Below are 18,344 nucleotides of genomic sequence, written 5' to 3'. Positions count from 1 at the left end.
TGGGGTTTTTTTAAACTAACTTTATTAATACAAATACACTTTATGAAGTAATCTCCATAAAATACAGCATGGCTTATTTTTTAAAAATGTGTTAATTTGTCTGCTGCATTCTAGCTCACAAATTTTCAATTTGAATAAAACCTTTTTTACATTTTAGGACACATATTAGATGACCAGGACCTCATTGACAACTTAAAAAGAACAAAAGTTACTTCAAAAGAGATTTTTGAGCGTGTTGAAGCATCAGCAAAAACAGAGGCCACAATTGAAAAAACACGTAAAAGCTATCTCCCTATTGCAACTCGAGGTGCTGTGCTCTACTTTGTAGTGGCAGATCTTATTAAGATAAACTATATGTACCAGTTTTCATTAGAGTGGTTCCATAAAATCTTTGTAGAATCTATGGATTCTGTGAATAAACTGCAAAGTCAAAATTCTCTGTCAGATTCAACTTCTTCTGTATGTGGAACAGTACGAGCCCTTAGCCGGCAGAGAAGAAAGCATTCCACCCAAGAGCACTGGGAAGAATGTGAGAATGAGACAGACAGCTTTAACAGGCATCTTAAAGATATAATTGACATGTTGACGAATAATGTTTATAAGGTGAGGTGTCACCAAAATACAATACAGTTACTTACACATGAATCTTCTTAATTACTATAAGAAGCTTTGTGTCTGAAGTTATGTCTACACTATGAGCTATGGGTGTGATTCTCTTGCTTGTGGACGCATACTGCTAGCGTGAGTATAAACAGCAGTGTACCCACAATAACTTGGGAAGCCGCAGCAGAAGCACGGCTCAGTTGTGCTGAGTATGGCCTCCTCTGTATGTACCCATATGTACTCAGCATGGTTCAGCTGTGCCTCCATTGCCTCTACCAGTGCTACTGTGGCCACACTGCTATTTATATTTATACTAGCAGTATTCAAGCAGGAGAATCACAGCCCTAGTTTGTAGAGTAGATGTTGCTTTAAATATCTCCTTTGTGTGTTTTCTAAGTATATTACACTATTAGTATTGACACACACCTTTCCCCCTCTACAGACAGTTTCTTCTGCCCTCTTCACTGAAAACCAGCTCTGCTTCTCTTTCCTGCTCTGCACTAAGATCATGCAGAATAACTGCGGTGAAAATCAAGCCCAAGACGAACTTGGATTCCTACCTGAGAATGAGTGGAACTTCTTCCTCTACTCCAGCATGTTGGCAAATATTATGGATACACAATCAGAGTTTGAAAATTATGGTAAATAAAGCTCCTATCCTTCAGTTATACTTATACAACCCCACTGAAATTAAAGGGGCCTCATGAGTGTAACTAAGAGCAGAATTAGATACCTTTAAAGAAACACAGATGAGGTAATAAACATATATATTTAAATGTCTTTCTTGCCTCTGCTGTTAATAATACTTCTACTCTGTTACAGTGAAATCACTGGAGTTTCTCTGGTTTTACATCATATAACTGAGAATAGAATTTGGCCCTTATAACAGTAGAACTGAAAAGTTTGAAAAATCTCATCAAATGTTCAATAGAAAGCCTGTTATTGTTGTTGTTTGTTTTTCCTTCTTGAACTGGGTTTGACTGTAAATCTTGACTAATCTGCTTATATCCAATTTCACTTTCTGATTCTCATGCACTACGATAATTCTGTTGTGTGATAGATTGCAAATATTTCAGGAAAGTATTTAAATACAAAAAACATACTTGCATTTTTATAAACCATGAAAATATTTAATTAACAGGATTTTTGTAAAATATAAGCCTTTTATTGTTATGTTTAATATAAAACCTAAAATTTGGGTCTGAACTGCATGACACAGTGCCATTGTAACAACATTTCTTCTTTGAGTAGTGTTCCTATGGGTTCTCCACTTCTGGTGCACATGTGCCCCATATGCCTTTGATCAGAGATCTTCAGTAGTAGTGCCCATTCGGCCTGAGCATGCACTCCAGACATCCTCATACCAAGGTATGAAGATATCTGTAGAGCTGTGTGGACAAACTGTCTTCAGTTCCTTCTCAGTTGCCCTTCAGCCTGAGACAGAGCGTTGAGCATGCCCATTTCAATAGTTAAGTATAGTTATTCTTTTGTTTCTTTAGTTTCATCTAGTTCATAGTATTTAGTTTTTGTGGTTCTGTTGTTTGTTGTTTTCTCCCTTTATTTTTCCCCACTTCAAGGGTTCTTATATATATTGGCATTTTTTTATATACCAGGATCCTCAGGTTTTAAATGTTTTCCCTCATGCCGGGAAGCTCTCTTAGTCAGTGATGAGTCTCTTTCCACAGATTAAAGAACCCACCACAGTATGGGATTTGAACTTTTTCCTCAATTCCCTTATGAGATGTTTCTTTTGAGCCATTAGCTACATGCTCTTTATTTCACCTATGCATTGAAACAGCATTCTTGGTGGCTGACACTTGTGCCTCCAAGGAACAGAGAAATGAGGGCATTAATGGCAGAGTCTCCCTTTACAAAGTGTTTCAAGGGAAAAGTTTTGTTATGACTACATCCCAAATTTCCATCTCAAGTGTCTTCTGAATTTAATATTAATCATGTCATTCATCTCCCAGTTGTTCTCCAAAAGCCACATCAGACCAGGGAGGAAGCTACCTTCCATACCTTGGATATCAGAAGGGTATTACCTTTCTGTCTAGACAGAACAAATCTATTTAGAGAGTCTCCAAGACTGTTTCTATCCAAGACTCTCAAAGTGGACCTCTGGATGATTTATTTCATGTTACAAATCTATCAACATCTAATCTCCTTCTAGGATGCTAGCTCATTCTACAAAGTCTCAGTTTACTTCTGTGGCATTACTCAAAGATGTTCCAGTTGTTGAAATTTGAAAAGCTATAACTTGGACTTCACTGCATATTTTTTCTAAACACTGTGCTTTGGTTCATGCCTCTAGCTCAGATGCTGCAGCTGGCTGTGCAGTTCTGTCCTTCAGTATTAGACTTAACTCTGAAGCTCCCTCCTCTTTTCAGGGATACTGCTCAGAAGTCACCTGAAGTGGAGTACCCATAGAGACACTACTCAGAGAAGAAGGAGAGGTTACTTTGTGCAGTAAAAGGAGTTCTTTGGGATGCGTCTTTCTATAGGTGCTCCACTCCCCAGCCTCCTTACCCTCTGCCTCAGCATTTCCTTTTGCAGAACTTTGTGGTAGAGTAGGAACAGAGAGTAATTCACCTGCACAGCTCTATGTATCTTTAGTATTGGGCTCAGGGATATCTGGAACAGATCCATGGGCCGAATGGACACTGCTACCAAAAATCTCCAATCAAAGGCAAATGCGGTGCATCTGCACCTGAAATGGAGCGCCCATAGGGGAACACATCTCAAAGAACTCCAGATACTGCACAGAGTAAATAACCTCTCATTCGAATTAAACAGCATTAACGTTGGTAAAATAGTGTAATAGTAATGTAACAATGCTGTTTTAACATCCAAAAAGCATAAAGAGTGATCTTTCTACAATCTCCTTTATATTATCAGTTCATGATCAAACTTAAGTGAACAGACCATAGTTACTTTTTTTGCATCAATTAATTTTACTTGTATGACATGTGGATGAAAATCTAAGAAGCAAAGGATGAATGTGTTCTAATCCTATAATTCTTGTTCCTTAGGTTCATATATGTTTAATAAAACTCCTCATCTCTGGATTACTGAATCTATGTGGAAGGAATGTCAGTACATAAGCACTCACATGCAACCTTTCAATCTCTTGTGTGACTCCCTTGCATCAAATTCCCAACAGTGGAGTTCTTTCCTAAGCAGTGGTAACTTATATTATTTACTTAGCACACGTTACAAGCCAACATCATCACAACAAGGTACAAGCTCATAATTTTACTTTATTTTGTTTAAAACTTTAAATAATCTTGGGTAAGGAGTCATGTATCCTCAACTGTGCCTAGTAAATCTATATACAGTGTTGTAGCTGTCAGTACCAGGATATTAGAGAAACAAGGTGGGTGAGGTAATATCTTTTGTTGGACCAACTTCTGTTGATGAGAGAGAGGAGCTTTCAATCTTACAAAGAGCTCCCAGACCTGAAGAAAAGCTCTGTATAAGCTCGAAAGCTCGTCTCTTTCACCAACAGAAGTTGGTCTAATAAAAGATATTACCTCACTGAACTTGTCTGTCTCTCTAATATCCTAGTACTGACTTAGCTACAACAACACTGCATATAGATTTGTTAGTCACCTCTACCGCGTAGTAAAGCTGTATGTCAATCAAGAGGTTTATGATGACTTTATAAACCAGGAAAGTAACATTTATAAGGCTCTGATTCAGGAAGATACTTCAGGCTTGTTTACACACACAAATTGTACCACTTTGATTCTACCAATTTAGTTAGTGGTACAACCTTTGACAGGGTTATTGGCCTAGTACAGTGGTCCCCAAACTTTACACAGTCATGCCCCACCCTTACCCCGTCTGCGCCCCTGCAAGCCGGGGCCAGGAGTGGGGCCACAGCTCTGTGGGGGGGGACAGACATTGACAGGAGTAAGGGGGCAAAGGCTAGGGCTTTAGGTGGGGGTGGGGCTGGGGCTGGGAACAAAGTCTCAGCCAGGAATGAAGCTGCAGCCAGGGCCTGAGGCTGGGCACAGGGCTAGGGCCAGGGCTATGAGAAGCTGTGGCTGAAGGCCGAGGCTGGGGGTGGGTCTGAGGGCGGGAGCAGAAGCTGCAGCTGGGCCACAGTCAGGGGCTGGGGCTGGGAGCAGAGCCAGAGCCAGGGCTGCGGCAGAGCTGGGGGCAGAGCAGGGCTGTGTGGCACTCCCTCCCTACTCCCTGTGGGAGCTGGCCTGGGCCCCACCGCTTCCCCCCAAACATTCTAGTGGGCGTGTCCCACAGTTGGGGACCACTGGCCTAGTGGATGGGAGGGAAGCTGTAGACATGATATATCTTTATTTTACTAAGGCTTTTGACACAGTTCCACATGACATTCTCATAAGCAAACTAAAGAAATGTTGTCTAGATGACATTATTTATAAGGTGAGTCAAAACTGGTTGAAAGAATATTCTCAAAGAGTAGTTATCAATGGTTCATTGTCAAATTAGAAAGATGTATCTTGTGGGGCTCTGAAGGGGTCTATCCTGGGTCTGATACTATTCAATATTTTCATTAATGATTTGGTTAATCAAGTGGAGAGTATGCTTATAAAATATGCAGATGACACCAAGCGGGGGGAGTAGCAAACAGTTGGAGGGCAGGATTAGAATGCAAAATGACCTTGACAAATTGGAGAATTTGTCTGAACTCAACAAGATGACAGTCAAGAAAGACAGGTGCAAAGTACTACACTTAGGAAGAAAAAAAATCAAATGCACAACTACAAAATAGGGAGTAACTGAAGAGGCAGTAGTACTGCTGAACAGGGTGTGGGGGTTATAGTGCATCACACATTGAATATAAGCCAACAATGTGATCCAGTTGCAAAAAAGGCTAATATCATTTTGGGATTTATTAATAGGCGTGTCCTATGTATGACCTGGGAGGTAATTCTCCCACTCTTCTTAACACTGGTGAGGCCTCAATTGGAGCATTGTATCCAGTTCTGGGCATCTAGGAAAGATGTGAATAAATTGGAGAGAGTTCAGAAGAAAGCAAAAAAAACTATAAAAGTTTAGAAATCCTGACCTATGAGGAAAGGTTTAAAAAAACTAGGCATGTGTAGTCTTGAGAAAGGATGACTGAGGAGGGCACCTGATAACAATTTGTAAATATGCTAAAGATTGTTATAGGAAGGACTGTGATCAATTGTCCCCCATGTCCACTGAAAGTAGGACAAGAAGTAATTGGCTTAATCTGCATCAAGGAACATTTAGGTTAGATATTAGAAAAATCTTCCTAGCTATCAGGATAATTAAGCATAAAATAGGCTTCCAAGAGAGGCTGCAGAATTCCCATCATGGGAGGTTTTTAAGAACCGGTGAGACAAACACCTGGCAGGAATGATCGTGCCTCAGCACAGGGGCCTGGACTAGATGACCTCTCAAGGTCCATGATTCTGTGATAACCACCTCCCACCCCACATCAGAAGGTACACAATTATACCACTATAAAGGCACTCTATCCTGATAGAGCTATTCCTGTACGGGAAGAGGAATAAGCTATACTGATGTATGGCATCTTTATACCTGTATAATTGGGTCCACATGGGGGGCTATACCAGAATAACTGGTATATTATTGGTATATATTGGTAAAACTTTCACACAACTCTGTAAATCATCCCAGATACACTTTTGTGATTGTGTTCATATCAACAGACCTGAAGGCTTACTGTGTAAAGTTGGCTGCATATAATGCTATGTACTGTAATGAACTGGTTGCTGTACATGTATACCACTGCCCTCCACTGGATAGAATCTGAACTGCTCTAGTGTCATAGGCCCTGTACTGCTAATAGCTATTGAGATTCTCCTTTAGCTGAAATGGTAGGGGTTTGTGCTTTTGGAGCAGGATGTCTACATTCTCTACAACTGTAGAGTCCTAGAGGGCTAGGGATTTGTTACAGTATTATTCAGATGATGTCATTCTTGAAACTGATTCAATTGACAAAAATCTTATGTTTAGCTTTTACAAAGTAAACAAAAAGCCATCTAAAGTCTTTGATCAATGGCTACTTTTGGTGAGGTACTAACTGGAAAATATAGTTAGGCAGCTAAGTGCTAGTCTTTTTTATTTCTGTTGTATATTTGTAACTCTGGTTTTATGGTTCTATAACAGATACAGACCTGCAATCAGATGCACTGAAAGAAAGAATTGGGCTTGATAGTGCCGTGGTAGACTTTCATTGGGAGAATCTTTCTTCATTTCAAAGAATTATATTGGTAAGAAAAGAAAACGATGAAGGAATATTCTTTTACCAAAAGTTTTAGACACTGTTGACCACTTAGTTAGATATAGATTTGAGAGGACTTTATAGCTCCTAAATTCCAAAATATTTGTCAATGATGTAATGTTGAAGACACATAAAATAAGTTTGGCAAAACTCCTATAAGAAAATAAAGGGGGCAGGTTTCACAGAAAGCTATTTATAATGCAATTAAATCATGTTTTTTTCTGAATAAATACATTACTGTTCATTTTGTGAAATAAAAAGAATTATAAGGAGATCCAAATTCTCATCTGCATTCAGGTTGCTTTGCACCATACCACAAGTACAAAGGTTTGGTTCAGCCACTTCTCTGTCATGACAGAGAGATAGCCACACCAAACTTGAGTGAGAGGTGTTGCAATCTGGTGCACAGGGTTGCAGTACTGCTCAGGTTTGGTATGGCCATCCCTCCATCTGACAGGAGGGCAGCCAGGCCAAATCTGAGTGAGCAGCATTGTGACCCAGCACACAGGGTCACAGTGCTGCACAGTTTCTTTTGTTTTTTTGTTTTTCCCGGTTGTTAGCAGCCCCCTAAGATGATGGTCCTGTGCAAGTGAAATGAGTGCACATTGATTAATCTGGCCCTCTCTCCAATTCCCAGTTTTATTAATTTTACAGATTTCATAGAATTGTAGGACTGGAAAGGACCTCAAGAGGTCATCTAGTCCAGTCCCCTGCACTCATGGCAGGACTAAGTATTATCTAGATCCTACTGACAGGTTTTTTTTTTTATCCTCCTCTTAAAAATCTCCAATGATGGAGATTTCATAACCTCCAAGACAATTTATTCCAGTGCTTAACCATCCTGACAATTATGACGTTTTTCCTAATGGTCAACCTAAATCTCCCTTGCTGCAATTTAAGCCCATTGCTTCTTGTCGTATTCTCACAGGTTAAGGAGAACAATTTTTCTCCCTCCTGCTTGTAACAACTTGTTATGTACTTGAAAACTCTTATCATGTCCCCTCTCAGTCTTCTCTTCTCCAGACTAAGCAAACCCAATTTTTTCAATCTTCCCTCATAGGTCATGTTTTCTAGATCTTTAATAAATGTTGTTGCTCTTCTCTGGACTTTCTCCAATTTGTCCACATCTTCCCTGAAATGTGGTCCTAATCAGCATGGAGTAGAGCAGAAGAATCACTTCTTGTGTCTTGCTTACAACACTCCTGCTAACATATCCCATTTGCCTGATTTTAAATCCTGCAGCAATACTCCTGTCTCTCACACACAAACACACTGCCTCCCTCTTATACCCATGTCAATATACACATACACACACACCCATGCACACAAGAACCAATCATCCAATCTGTTGTTCACTTACTCTCTCCCAAACACACTTATTAAAGCGGTTATGCCCCTTTCCTTCAATAGTCAGTTATCTCTGTTTCCAAGGCTTAAGCTGCTTCCTTTTTTATCAAGACTTTCATAGAACTTTCTTTGTATTTAGGATTCTTCTGAGAGTGATTGTCCACACAGATTCCACTCTAGGTGCATATGTGCCCCATGCATGTGAGATCAGATTCTTTTAGAATAGCGGTGTCCATTGGGGCTGTGCCTGTACACTGGGAGTCCTCATGACTACCATAGCTCAGGGTGCTGTTTAGACTAGCTATCCCAGACAGAACCTCTCCATTTATTGAGGAGGCCTATTCCTTCTCCAGAGCATAGATGGCCTCCTTCGAAGGATTGTGTACATATACATTCCACTGTAAGAAACAAGGCATCTCTGAAATCTGTTCACCTTCCAGGGGTAAGGAACACAATTGTGGATTTCCTTCAAAAGAATTTCATAGACCAGCATAAGTGCCCAATGAGGAAGGGTATTCTTCTCCAGGTCTTCTACTAGTGGAAGGAAGCATCTGATGATAAATTTATTTCTGGCTAACCTGAACAACAATTGCAAGAGAATTTGCTCCACGGTGAGCCATAGCCCCAGTTCCATTACAGATGCCTTCCTTCTCCTCTAGTCCACTCATCTCCTATTTGCATTCCCTCCAGTTCTTCTCATCCCAAAAGTACTCCAGAAACTGAAAAGGCACAAGGCAACATTAATCCTAGTGGCATTGGCTTGGCCAAGCAGTATTGGTTCACACACCTACATCAGCTCTCCATCAAGTCACTGATAACCTTGCCCTGAGTCAAGGATCTCCTCTCTCAGAACCAGGGCAAGTTTCGTCTTCCAGCCACCAATCTCTCCATCTCATTGCATGGATGATCTCTGGTTGCATACTCACAAGAGAGTGTGCCCGAGACAGCTTGGTGAGCATCAGAAAAGAATCTACTAGAGCCACATACACAGAAAGTGGAAGAGGTTTTTGATCTGACTGCAATCTCAGCAGTTACTGCTCCATCACACAGAGGTTAGACATATACTAGACTGCCTACTGCATCTGAAATCATCTGGCCTTTCAAACAGTTCTGTTCACTTCGCCATATCTGCAGTACACCATGTTCTGTTCACCATATCTGCAGTATACCCACCAGTAAGTGGGTTTTCTATTTTCTCTTACTCTTTGGTTTCCAGATCTAGTCAATGTCTTCCTTCCCAGGTCTGATTCAATAACATGAAGGGATCTTAACCTAATTCTTTACAGGCTAATGGGTCCCCCCCTTTGATCTTCTGGCAACAACTTCACTATCTCTGTTATCTATAAAGACTGTGTTTTTGTTGGCAATCACCTCACAAGGAGAGTTTCAGAACTTCAAGCTCTCCTAGCTGACCCTCTTTTCAAGGTCTTCTAGAAAGATGCAGTGAAAAGCAGGCTGTGTCCATACTGTGGAGTGTAGCTACATACAGCAAAAAAGGGTTCTGGCAGCAGGGAAAGGCTGCAGTGGGGAAAACTTCCCCCTACCAGAGCCTTTCCCCGCTGCAGTAAAAGACTCCCCACTGCAGAGCCTTTCCCCACTGCCTCCCCCTACCCAGAGCCTTTCCCTGCTGCTGGAGCTACAGCAGGACATAGACATGGGATGCACTTCTTGGGCATGTAGAGAGCCATGAGGTTCTCAGGTGGCTTTACTCAGCTAAGCAGTGCCTCACCATTTACAGTGCTATTTACACGTGTGCTAGGGAACCATGCAGTGTCTGTATTCTACACACTGCCATAAGTGTAGACATAGCCTTATCTACACCCAAAGTTTGCCAAAAATAGTGTCAACTTTCCACCTGAATCAAACTGTCCATCTTCCAGTGTTTTTCCCAAAACCCCACACTTTCAGAGTTGAAAGATTCCACACTGTAGATGTTCCAGTGTTCTGGCATTCTATTTAGACCACACTAGGTCCTTCAGAGCTCTTTCAAGCTTTTTGTAGCCTATGCCAACAGAATCAAGGGCCAACCCATGTCAGCTCAGAGAATTTCATGTTAGATTTCTGACTACATTAAACTCTACTATGATATTGCTCAGTTCTCTCCTCCACTGAGAATAACATCTCACACTACCAGAGCTTAGTCCATTTAATCAGCTTTTCTGAGTAACATCCCAATAACAGATATCTGCAAAGCAGCAATGGGGTTGTCTCTGTATACCTTTTCCAGACATTATGCTATCACTCAAGCCTCTCATAACAATGCAAACTTTGGAAGTTGGTGTTACAGTATCTGTTCAGATGATCCTAAGTCCTAGCATCTGTAAGGGAACTGATGATCTGCAGTGGAATGTACATGTACACAATCACTCGGAGAGAAAAAAGTTCCTACCTGTACAGTAACTGTTGTTTTTCAAGATGTGTTGGGCACATATATATTCCACAATCTTCCCTCCTTCCCTGCTACTTCAGACACTAGATACATAGCAGTGCAAAGGACCAGAGAGGGAGGCAATAGATACACCCCTTTTATTCCCTTGGCTTGGCACAAGAGGAGAGCAGGGTTGCATGTGCTGCCGAGCGGTACTTCTGGCAAAAATCACGGACTCAAGTATGTTGGGCACCCATATACCTGTAAAGGAATGTATATGTGCACAGCACATCTTGAAGAACACAGCTACTGTTCAGGTATGTAACTGTTTTTTTCTCACTGGTTCATCTTCACTCCCCACCACTTCCCAGACCACTGGAAATCAAGAAGGACAGAGGGCAGGGACCCACAAAGAATATCCATCTTTGTACCCTCCTGTGCCCTCCACCACAATATGCCTAACAACCTATCAGCCATGGCCTTACTGATCTCTGTGGGATATAAACCTTTATGCTACAAAGCCCAGTTCTACTGTGACTAGATTGAAGTCTCCCTCTCTGAAGAAGCAGATTCAATCTCCTCCAGTTCCTCATGTACTGCAACATCAGATTCTGGAAGATGAGGACATTGAGAACGTAGATGACAACTCCCCAGACCAATAACACCCTCTCCCTCAATGGTGTCTTGTTCATTGCTTGAGGAAGCAGTTAATCCACTTTTTTGTGATTAATTTTTCTATTTATTTTCATAAAGAAACAGACAATGAAATGTAAAAAAAGATAAATGACTTATAGCTTTTATATGTTTCTGAATACTGCACGCTTCACGGGATTTGCAACAGATTTATGGAATTACAACTTACTAAAGCTGCAAAACCAGACAATACAAAACCAAGCCATGCTACATAGACATTACATGTTAGGATAGGGGTAATTAATAAAATAGAAGTACATGAATAGGCAGAGGAGGGAAGGAGGGGACTGGAGTGAGAGGAATAAAGAGGAGGAGTTAGGTGGAATTAGAGGTCTGGCATTCTTTGAGCTTTCTCAAATGTATTTAGAAATGGGGTCCAGATTTCTTTGAATTAATATCATTTCTGTCTACTGTGATAAGCTATTCTTTCTTTGGCTGCTAACTCAGACAGGTCCAAATACTGCTCAGTGCTGGAAATAAGCCTACTCTTCCATTTATGTAAACTCATGGGCTTGATGATAAGTGCAGCCCTCACAAACCAGTCTTTGTGTCAGATTTAAACCCAGTTTAGCAGGTAAATAACCTAAGATATAATTTTAGGATGAGGTTTGGCTGCTGAGGTCGAGCACTGTTTTAACTCTTGAGTTCACCTTTTTCCAGAGCTGCCTGACCTTTGGATAGTCCCATAGCACATATATCAGGGTTCCTTTTTCTTTGTTATAAAGCACACGCATCAGAAGTTAAGGCCTTTATCTTGTGCAACCTCTTTGGCATCCAGTATATTTTGAATATAGCCTTTTGTTGTATCAAACATAGCCTGAGATCCACAGAGGCATTTTTAACATGATGTAATATGCTCTGCCATTGAGATTCTTTTAAGGGCTGTGATAAATCCCCTTTCCTCACTTTCACAAAGAACTCCAGACTAGAACAAAAGAACAAACGAATGTCCATACTGGGTCAGACCAAAGGTCCATCTAGCCCAGTATCCTGTCTTCCGACAGTGGCCAATTCCAGGTGCCTCAGAGGGAATGAATGGAACGGGTAATCATCAAGTGATCCATTCCCTGTCGCCCATTCCCAGCTTCTGACAAACAGAGGCTAGGGACACCATCCCTGCCCATCCTGACTAGTAGCCATTGATGGACCTATCCTCTATGAATTTATCTAGTTCTTTTTTTAACCCTGTTATAGTCTTGGCCTTCAAAATGTCCTCTGGCAAAGAGTTCCACAGGTTGACTGTGCATTGTGTGAAGAAATACTTTCTTCTGTTTGTTTTGAACCTGCTGCCTATTAATTTCATTTGGTGACCCCAAGTTCTTGTGTTATGAGATGGAGTAAATAACACTTCCTTATTTACTTTCTCCACACCAGTCATGGTTTTATAGACCTCAATCATATCCCCCCATAGTCGTCTCTTTTCCAAACTGAAAAGTCCCAGTCTTATTAATCTCTCTCCTCATACAGATGCCGGTCCAGACCCCTAATAGTTTTTGTTCCCCTTTTCTGAACCTTTTCCAGTTCCAATATATCTTTTTCGAGATGGGGGCGACCACATCTGCACGCAGTATTCAAGATGTGGGTGTACCATGGATTTGTATAGCGGCAATATGATATTTTCTGTTTTATTATCCATCCCTTTCTTAATGATTCCCAACATTCTTCCCCCAGACCCTTTATGGCTTTCCCAGAAAAAGTTAGAAGGCAACCTATGTCCACAGAGAGGTTATCAAGTGTGTTTCTGTCTATATTTAGTGGCTCTCAGCAACCCCACTACACAAATTGTTCCAGCACTCTGCAAGCCACCCTCCATCCCAGATAATCAGAGTCCTGTTCTCTTGTGAATCTTGTTGGCAAAGGAACTGAGTGGCTGTTGAGGCTATGCTGTCCTTTATGCCCTCAGCTGTGGTGGTTGCAAGTTCTCAGGGTACAGGTACAACCCCAAGGGACACTGCTATCCAAACGAATCTGATCTCACACATGGGACACATGCACAACTTGAATAGAATCCGTGTGGAAAACACATCTCAAAGAACCACAGTTACCATGGGATAAATAACATTTCTTTCGCCTTCTTTTTAGCTTCTAGTCCTGATTTTATTGCACTTCTTCCCATATTACTTGATAAGTACTTTACTTTCCCATGTAGATGTCTTTTGATTCATGTAAAGTGAGAGGTATACAACGACCTCGTGGTTTTAATATTGGTTAAGTAAAACACAAATGTTGAGATTTTGGAATCTTTTAGAACTGTATAGTACAAAACAACCTGACTTTATTTTTATCACAGGCGTGATTATTATGCTAATATTAATTTAAATGACTTGATGAATTTGTTCTCTCATCTTTCATTGTTAGATTAAAATTCTCAGACCAGAAAGTTTAAATAGTGCAATACGAAAGTTTGTTATTGAGAAATTAGGAGCCAGATATCTTCAGACTGGAGGGATTAACTTGAAAGAAGTGTATGAAGACTCCAATGCCAGCACTCCATTAATATTTATTCATTCTCATGGTGAGATACTTATAAACTAAGAAGGGGCACATAAAACCTGGTTTATGAAGCATTACATTTCAGATTCTAGTTTAGCTTTTATGTTCAGTAGGTTTCTCCTGCTTCCTAGAGTGTTACCAACTTTTGCATTCATGTTACCCTTGTCTTCTGTTAAACTGAACAGCAAAGTGTGAAACTGGGACTAGACAAAAATCACAGGAAAAAGGAGGGTTGTGAGGGATGCTCCACATCAATCCACCAGTACATCTGGCCTTGGAACTCTGCTCCAATCTTCAAATTCCCCTTTAAGACCCAGTTCCAAGGTAGCTGCTGGTAGGGGAAAGCCCTGCTCCTCGTCACCAGAGCTAAGGAGAGTGGTGAGGCAACACAGAGTTACAAGGCCTGGCTTTAAATGGATTCCCCAAAAATCCATGGGCAGAGTTTTTCTCCTTCTAGACTGCCTCTCGTGGTTTTTCCATGGGAGTGAGTGCTCTGGCCCTATATTATCTGTGCAATATTTAAAATAACACTAAATAAATAACTTAACCAAAAACATTGGTTGAACCACACTAGCATTTTTCTGATAAGCAGTACTTCTGCTGTTCAGTATCATTTGCTGTGATAGTTACCATTTTTAGAAATACTTGAACTAATACAATCAAACCATCATTCTTATTGATCAGTGTCTCAGTGCTTTCTTCTGATAATATAACATTACCCATTTTTCCTCACCCCATGATTCCCTTATAATGAAATGTATAATATTACAAAAGTAATAACACAGAGTACTATTCTTACAAGTGAGGTAATTCAAGATGACATATTTTCAAATATGTAACTCTAAAGATAATTTTCAGCTGTGGTAGCCGCATAAATAAATCAATTCCATGTTGTTACACAGGAATAGACCCAGCAGCTCACCTTCTGCGCCTTGCACAGGAAATAAAAGGAAGCACACAGCATGTGAAAATGGTTTCTTTGGGACGTGGTCAGGGAAGCAAAGCTGAAGATTTGATACATAAAGCACAGCTGTTGAGAGGACAATGGGTTTTCCTCCAAAACTGCCATCTTGCTGCATCATTTATGCCCAGGCTTTGTACTATTGTTGATTCGTAAGTGTTTTATTTATATTCAAAATATAAATTAAGTTATAAACTTAACCCAGCCAAATCAGAAGCAATCAATATAAATGCAAATATCAATCTTTTTAACACAAGAGGTATGAATGAGGTCTCAGAAGAGGAACTGGAAAAAGTTTTCTTCTTCTTCGAGTGTTTATATATTCTACTCTTGGCCAGCAATATCTGTTGGGCAGTTCATACAACCTGAGTACCCTTGTTCTCCTCTCCAGAGGGCGTAAAGAGGAGAGCCATGCCAACCTACTCTTGGTTCCTTCATACCACCTAGGACTGAGCGACATAACTGAGGACAGTATTTGTCTCTTGTCCACTTGTGACTGTTAATACAATCATTTTGTATATAGTTGCTTTTAGTGTGGATATAGTAGTTTATGATAGATTTCTATTCTGCATAGTTTTTTCTCTGTCTTTTAGTTACCCGGTACCAGGCTTCTGACCTTACAGCTAAGCAAAAATCACCAGGTTTCATGCCAGGTGGCTATACCCTTCAATGACAGGCATAATAGATGCCTATTTTGTCTGAGTGAGTGGTATATTACCAACAAATTCTCCATTTGTTGGTCTTTTTTCCAAAAGAACTCAAAAGCAATGGAGGCTTATTTAAAACTGTACCTCCTTGGCAATCCTATACTTGGTCCTGGACAAAAAAGATCTGCCTGGATCCAAATATTTTTCTACTAGACATACACTGGTGAATGTGAGTGCCACAACTTCCTTCATGGTTCCAGCTCCCAAAAAGTACTTAGCTACTTCCATTTCTAAATCCTCTCTGTCAGAGAGATTCAGGCTGTTACTGAATGTAGCAGACTGCACCAACTTAGTTCTGTTCTTTCCAACAAGAACACCAAAAGATTAGACCACTTCACTAGGAAGAGTTTTATCTCAGCTAATCTACAGTTGTGCATTGTGAATTATCAGACCTCAATTCCAAATATGATTTTATTAATTATAGTAAGTTTTCTAAGTTCAGTTTCTAAGTTTCTAAACTGCTCCAGGAACCTAAAACACAATTGCAGACCATTGTCTGAGTGAGTGGACAAGCTGATAGCTTGATTGTCCTTCCAAGCTTCAGTAGATGCAGCTGACACAGCTTCCTGTTGCATGGTGACTTTGGTTGCAATGAGATAAGCTTCATGGCTTCAATTCTCTGGGTTCCCCAAGGAAATTCCTACTGTGGAGGATCTCTCCTTTGAGGTTAATAACATGTACAGTGACAAAATGGATGAGTTGCTACAGTCCTTCAGGACTCTCATGCAACCCTGCAGTCCCTGAGTATATACACCTTAGCACCTTGGAGAAGGCATTGCAAAACCACCTCCTTTTAAGCAAGAGCCTGCTTCTCAGCCCTTTTACTGCCAGAGAGCCTCACGAGCTGGAGCGCGTGAGAGGGCAGGGGTCCTGCCTCATACTGAGAAAGAGGGACAATCAGCGAGTTATCTCAAGTGCCTATACACAAATGCAAGAAGCCTGTGAAACAAGCAGGGAGAACTGGAAGTCCTGGCACAGTCAAGGATTTATGATGTGATTGGAATAACAGAGACTTGGTGGGATAACTCACATGACTGGAGTACTATCATGGATGGATATAAACTGTTCAGGAAGGACAGGCAGGGTAGAAAAGGTGGGAGAGTTGCACTGTATGTAAGGGAGCAGTATGACTGCTCAGAACTCGAGTATGAAACTGCAGAAAAACCTGAGTGTCTCTGGATTAAGTTTAGAAGTGTGAGCAACAAGGGTGATGTCATGGTGGGAGTCTGCTATAGACCACTAGACCAGGGGGATGAGGTGGATGAGGCTTTCTTCCGGCAACTCACGGAAGTTACTAGATTGCAGGCACTGGTTCTCATGGGAGACTTCAATCACCCTGATATCTGCTGGGAGAGCAATACAGTAGTGCACAGACAACCCAGGAAGTTTTTGGAAAGGGTAGGGGACAATTTCCTGGTGCAAGTGCTGGAGGAACCAACTAGGGGCAGAGCTCTTCTTGACCTGCTGCTCACAAACCGGGAAGAATTAGTAGGGGAAGCTAAAGTGGATGGGAACCTGGGAGGCAGTGACCATGAGATGGTAGAGTTCAGGATTCTGACACAGGGAAGAAAGGAGAGCAGCAGAATATGGATCCTGGACTTCAGAAAAGCAGACTTTGACTCCCTCAGGGAACTGATGGGCAGGATCCCCTGGGAGAATAAAGGGCCATGAAGGGGAAAGGAGACCAGGAGAGCTGGGTGTATTTTAAAGAATCCTTATTGAGGTCACAGGGACAAACCATCCTGATGTGTCGAAAGAATAGTAAATATGGCAGGCGACCAGCTTGGCTTAACAGTGAAATCCTTGCTGATCTTGAACACAAAAAAGAAGCTTACAAGAAGTGGAAGATTGGACAAATGACGAGGGAAGAGTATAAAAATATTGCTCGGGGATGCAGGAGTGAAATCAGGAAGGCCAAATCACACCTGGAGTTGCAGCTAGCAAGAGATTTTAAGATAACAAGAAGGGTTTCTTCAGGTATGTTGGCAACAAGAAGAAAGCCAAGGAAAGTGTGGGCCCCTTACTGAATGATGGAGGCAACCTAGTGACAGAGGATGTGGAAAAAGCTAATGTACTCAATGCTTTTTTTGCCTCTGTCTTCACGAACAAGGTCAGCTCCCAGACTACTGCACTGGGCAGCACAGCATGGGGAGGAGGTTACCAGCCCTCTGTGGAGAAAGAAGTGGTTCGGGACTATTTAGAAAAGCTGGACGAGCACAAGTCCATGGGGCTGGATGTGCTGCATCCGAGAGTGCTAAAGGAGTTGGCGGATGTGATTGCAGAGCCATTGGCCATTATCTTTGAAAACTCATGGCGATCCAGGGAAGTCCCGGACGACTGGAAAAATGCTAATGTAGTGCCCATCTTTAAAAAAGGGAAGGAGGAGAATCCTGGGAACTACAGGCCAGTCAGCCTCACCTCAGTCCCTGGAAAAATCATGGAGCAGGTCCTCAAGGAATCAATTAGAGGAGAGGAAAGTGATCAGGAACAGTCAAAGCATGGATTCACCAAGGGCAAGTCATGCCTGACTAATCTAATTGCCTTCTATGACGAGATAACTGGCTCTGTGGATGAGGGGAAAGTGGTGGACGTGTTGTTCCTTGACTTTAGCAAAGTTTTTGACACGGTCTCCCGCAGTATTCTTGCCAGCAAGTCAAAGAAGTATGGGCTGGATGAATGGACTATAAGGTGGATAGAAAGCTGGCTAGATTGTCGGGCTCAACGGGTAGCGATCAATGGCTCCATGTCTACTTGGCAGCCGGTATCAAGTGGAGTGCCCCAAGGGTCAGTCCTCGGGCCGGTTTTGTTCAATATCTTCATAAATGATCTGGAGGATGGTGTGGATTGCACCCTCAGCAAGTTTGCAGATGACACTAAACTGGGAGGAGTGGTAGATACGCTGGAGGGTAGGGATAGGAC

General features: G+C 41.5%; 1 protein-coding gene across 1 annotated transcript in view; it reads left to right on the top strand.

The window, feature by feature from the left end:
• DNAH14 (dynein axonemal heavy chain 14) overlaps positions 1–18,344 on the top strand; it is a 454,606-nt gene that overhangs the window by 374,162 nt on the left and 62,100 nt on the right. The window contains 7 exon segments of the mRNA XM_078851974.1: positions 158–427; positions 479–603; positions 1,046–1,244; positions 3,633–3,839; positions 6,742–6,845; positions 13,623–13,779; positions 14,660–14,870. Of these exon segments, the coding sequence (XP_078708100.1) occupies positions 158–427; positions 479–603; positions 1,046–1,244; positions 3,633–3,839; positions 6,742–6,845; positions 13,623–13,779; positions 14,660–14,870 (1,273 nt within the window).

This window comes from Lepidochelys kempii, chromosome 3, assembly GCF_965140285.1.
Source record: "Lepidochelys kempii isolate rLepKem1 chromosome 3, rLepKem1.hap1, whole genome shotgun sequence".
Lineage (NCBI taxonomy): Eukaryota > Metazoa > Chordata > Testudines > Cheloniidae > Lepidochelys > Lepidochelys kempii.
This window is presented reverse-complemented; position numbering and strand designations above follow the sequence as displayed.